Genomic DNA, 4,162 nt, shown 5'->3' with positions numbered 1-4,162 from the left:
TGTTTTTTTGTCCTAGACGAAATAACACCCCTCCAACTGAGAGCATGTCAGGTCTGCAGCCCAATACACCCCAACCCCTCACCCCGAGATTCCCTCATCGCAAGTGGATTGTTGCCAGTGGGGATCGAATCCCAAACCTTTAACACCCTCCCAACTGGAGAGATGTCACCAGTTAGTACAAAAATTTTCCAGCGTCTATCAATTATTGAATGCTGGTGTCGTGATTTCACTAAGTGGTTTCACTTGTTTTGCACACAATAAAGAAACGAAATTGTTACAAAGCATAATTGCATAACGAGGGGTTCACAACTTCACAATTAAAGTGTCATCTAACAGTGCTAATACATGTTGCTTCATCGAAAAACTTAAATGAAAAACATGGATTCAAACCCTGGCTCAAAATTAAGATCCTATCATAGAAAGATGGAACTATAGTTTGACAAAATTGATAACACACTACTAAAGTGAACTCAAACTAAATTGCTTGAGACTTGTTAAGGATCACTCCCTCATATTTCACCTGGAACCACTTCATAGCATCATCCTTTGTGACACGGTGTTGAATTCCAACACGGGACTTGCACCTTCGGCGACGGCCAACACGGTAACCAGGACGCTCCAAAACAACAAAGAAATCCATTCCATAAATACCGGTTGAAGGGTCATACCTGAAACAGAGTCAAATGTCAAGAACCAATAATTAGTGTATAGATCGAAATATTCAGTCACCAAAGAACTCCAAAACACAAAGTTAGCAGACAAAAACACAAGAGAATCAGAAAATGAATAGTATAACAATGTCATTTAAAAGACGGATAACAAATCAACCAAGCTAATGTAAGTCCTGCTTCCTCAAAAACATTAAGCAATACAAAATATCTTCAATACATGGACCTATACAAAAGGATAATTCTGGAACACCCAAATTTTTTAGCAAGTTAACATTTGTTTGAATCACGATGTACAATGCACACAAAGGGGAAGACATGATATCCAAAATTTTGAGTATTTATAGCACAACCCACACCAGATCATCAACTTCCTATCCCTTCAGCCCTAAAAACTCACACCTTTAACTAAGTTAGCATTGTTTCATTGTCAAGTTGAAACAACATCACGAAAATCCAATAGTCAATTTTCAACTTACTTGATTCCCAAATCAATATGCTCTTGAATGCCAAAGCCAAAGCAGCCAGTATCGCTGAAGTTCCTTCTGAGGAGTTCATACTCCTTCACCTTCAAACCACTCTCCAAAAGTTGCATTGCCTTGTCACCTCTAACAGTGACATAACAAGCAATCTTCTCGTTTCTTCTAATCCCAAAGGAACGAACAGTATACCTTGCTGTCAAAATAAAACCAACATGAGGAAAAAAAAAATCTCAGCTTATATTCAACTGTGAGAAACACACATATCTTATATTCAATAACCACTATTATTATACACTAATAGTAAAGTAAAATTACTATCAAGAAAACTTCACACGTATGGTCTGTTGGGCTTGACAAAAACAAATATTTGGACGAGCCTGTTTGGATACAAAACTAGAAGAGCTTGGGAACTTCTCTACTAGAACAGCTCTACATTCCCAATAGAAAAGGTCTCAAACACACTTCTAGCTATATACACATGGGATATCAGAATCTTCATCTCCAGTTTTTCACAGACCTCTGAAGAATATCTGACATTTTAATGCTTTCATAAGAACAGATTTCCGTAAATTAAGTTTTTTTTTTGGGCATTCTTCAAAACCACTTCACCAGTATTCTAGATTTTAAAAAACGATAAAAATCCAAAAATGATTCCACTGAACGCAAATTTGAGATCTATGCCTAAAAACAGTATTACCAAATGACCAATTAAAAAACCAATTGAGAACAAACCTTTGGAGAACACTGGGGTCTGGCCACTCAGTTGTTCCAACACCTGCAAGACCCAAAACAAACAAATTCCACATCAAAAAACGATGTTTTTTGTCTTAAGAAAGAAGTGGAAGCAATTTGCAAAGAAGAGAACCTTTGCTGCTCTGGTGAGGCGATCTCCACTCTCGCCAACAGAAATATTGAGGACGAGCTTCTGTACCTTTATCTCCCTCATAGGGTTCGACAGTTTCTTCTCTGAAGCCTGAAGTTCCGTTCATTCCGATTCACAACAAACCCAGAAGGTTAAAAAAAAAAATAGAGTAAATAACATTAGAATTTGAGAAACAGTGATTTTGATTTTGGAAGAAGAAAAAAAAAAAGAGACGAGAAGGGTTTACCATTGTTGGAGGCTACTAGGGAGCACCGTTACGGCGGCGGCGGATGGAAGAGAAGAATTAATAACAAAAAACCCCAAAGAGAAGAAATGGTGTGAAGTGTATAAGAGGAGAATCAGAAAACGACGACGTTACTCAGTCCGGACAATTTTGGACTTAGTTGAAAGGCCCAACTAATTTTTCGTTGCAAATTATGATTCATCCATGCTATGCACACCCCAATTTTATTCTTTACAACTTACACTTTTTCATAATTTGTTTTAGTCTTTTACAAAACTTAGTCTATGTAATATGAAACCATACGAAAACAAAACTAGTTTGTGTATTTGTAACCAAGGTAATATATTTTCTTTTTGTCAAAATATATCATGAAAAACTAGTTTTCGTTACGAATATAAAAATTAATCTTTTAAATGTTTTTATTTTTATCTTTGATGTATGTACCTTAATAATTTTGTAGTTGATAAAATATTTTATTATATAAAATATGTATTTTCTTTTATCAATTTAAATTTTTACTTATTTTAAAACGATTATATATATATATATATATATATATATATATATATATATATATATATATATATATATATATATATATATATAAAATGTATTATCACATATTTATGTCTATGAAATGAATAGAAGGTAACACAATAAATCAGTTTGGATTTATTCAGTCATAGAAAATACGTTAGAAAACTTAATCCGTGAATTATTTATTTTATAAAATTTATTAACATATGAATTAGGCCTATATTAGAATTTTTTTATGTTATGTAGCATCTAAATTGGGCCTACATTTGAATTAGACCAACATTTGAATTAGGATTTTTAATTATTAGTTTTATTTATCTCTATACATATTAAATTTAAATAAAAAGAAAGAAAATTTAAAATATGATATGAATTAATGATTGTCTATCAATGTGATATTGATATGATTGATACTCATATCATTCTTTACTTTCTTTGTGTAAATATTTGTATTCTTTACTTTCTTTGTGTAAATATTTGTGTTAATTATTTGATTTATACCCTTTATAGGTTATATGTTATATATATAAACTAGTCTCTGACATGTGCATATGCACATTTTTTTTTTGCTTTTTTTTTTAAATAGGTTAAAATACCTTTTTGGTCCCAATTTTGGTCAAGTTTTTTTAAATAAATCCTAATTTTTGTTTTGTGTTAAAATAGATCATAATTTTCGTCAATTTTGTTCAATTGGGTCTTTTTTTGCTAACATCGTTTAAATTATTAACGGCCAAGAACAGTGACTGCCACGTGTCATTTTGTGGTTTTTTTGAATTTTTTATTTCTTTTTTGAATTTTTTTTGAATTTTTTTATTTTTTTTAATGTACACGTGTCAATCCAGTAACGTGCCACGTGTCACTTCGTGATTTTTATGATTTTTTAAAAATTTCTTTTTTAATTTTTAAATTTTTTTTAAATGTCCACGTGTCAACCCAGTAGTGTGCCACGTGTCGTCAAAGTCAATGTTCTATATTCATTTTGGTCCCTTATTTTTGTTCAATTTAGTCCCAATTTTTGTTAATGTTAACCAATTTGGTCCCTATCAAAGATGTGATCAAATTTAACTTTTATATCAAAGTTATAATGATGTGAATTTTAATATATTATATAAAAATATTTAATAAAAAATGTGAATTTTAATATAAAAATTAAATTTAGTTACAATTTGGAGAAGGACCAAATTGGTTAATTTTAACAAAAATTGGGACTCAATTGAACAAAAATAACAAATATAGGGACCAAATTGAATATAGAACATTGACTTTGACATATGGCACGTTACTAGGTTGACACGTGGAAATTTAAAAAAAAAATTAAAAATTAAAAAAGAAATTTTTAAAAAATCAAAAAAACCACAAAGTGACACGT

The 4,162-nt window shown here is 31.2% G+C and overlaps 1 protein-coding gene across 1 annotated transcript; it reads right to left on the bottom strand.

Annotated features, from left to right (window-relative positions):
- Nucleotides 1-271: 271 nt before the first annotated feature.
- On the bottom strand, nucleotides 272-2,399 carry LOC114168280 (large ribosomal subunit protein uL5). The gene is made up of 5 exons (XM_028053033.2): nucleotides 2,260-2,399; nucleotides 2,016-2,123; nucleotides 1,883-1,925; nucleotides 1,148-1,343; nucleotides 272-668 (listed from the first exon to the last, which is right to left on the bottom strand). Exons 1-5 carry the CDS (start codon nucleotides 2,260-2,262, stop codon nucleotides 476-478), a joined length of 543 nt encoding a protein of 180 aa, XP_027908834.1. The 5' UTR covers nucleotides 2,263-2,399; the 3' UTR covers nucleotides 272-475.
- Nucleotides 2,400-4,162: the final 1,763 nt, after the last annotated feature.

The sequence above is a fragment of the Vigna unguiculata genome, chromosome 11 (assembly GCF_037176805.1).
Source record: "Vigna unguiculata cultivar grain cowpea cultivar isolate G323 ecotype 2 chromosome 11, ASM3717680v1, whole genome shotgun sequence".
Lineage (NCBI taxonomy): Eukaryota > Viridiplantae > Streptophyta > Magnoliopsida > Fabales > Fabaceae > Vigna > Vigna unguiculata.
The sequence above is the reverse complement of the archived record's forward strand: the minus strand, read 5'-3'. Positions and strand labels throughout refer to the sequence as shown.

Bases quoted from the DNA above. Each gene is read 5' to 3' on its own strand.
- LOC114168280 (XM_028053033.2), bottom strand. The intron at 1,344-1,882 runs GTTTGTTCTCAA...TTATTTTGACAG, and splicing joins GACCCCAGTGTTCTCCAAAG to CAAGGTATACTGTTCGTTCC. The intron at 669-1,147 runs GTAAGTTGAAAA...ACTCTGTTTCAG, and splicing joins CATATTGATTTGGGAATCAA to GTATGACCCTTCAACCGGTA.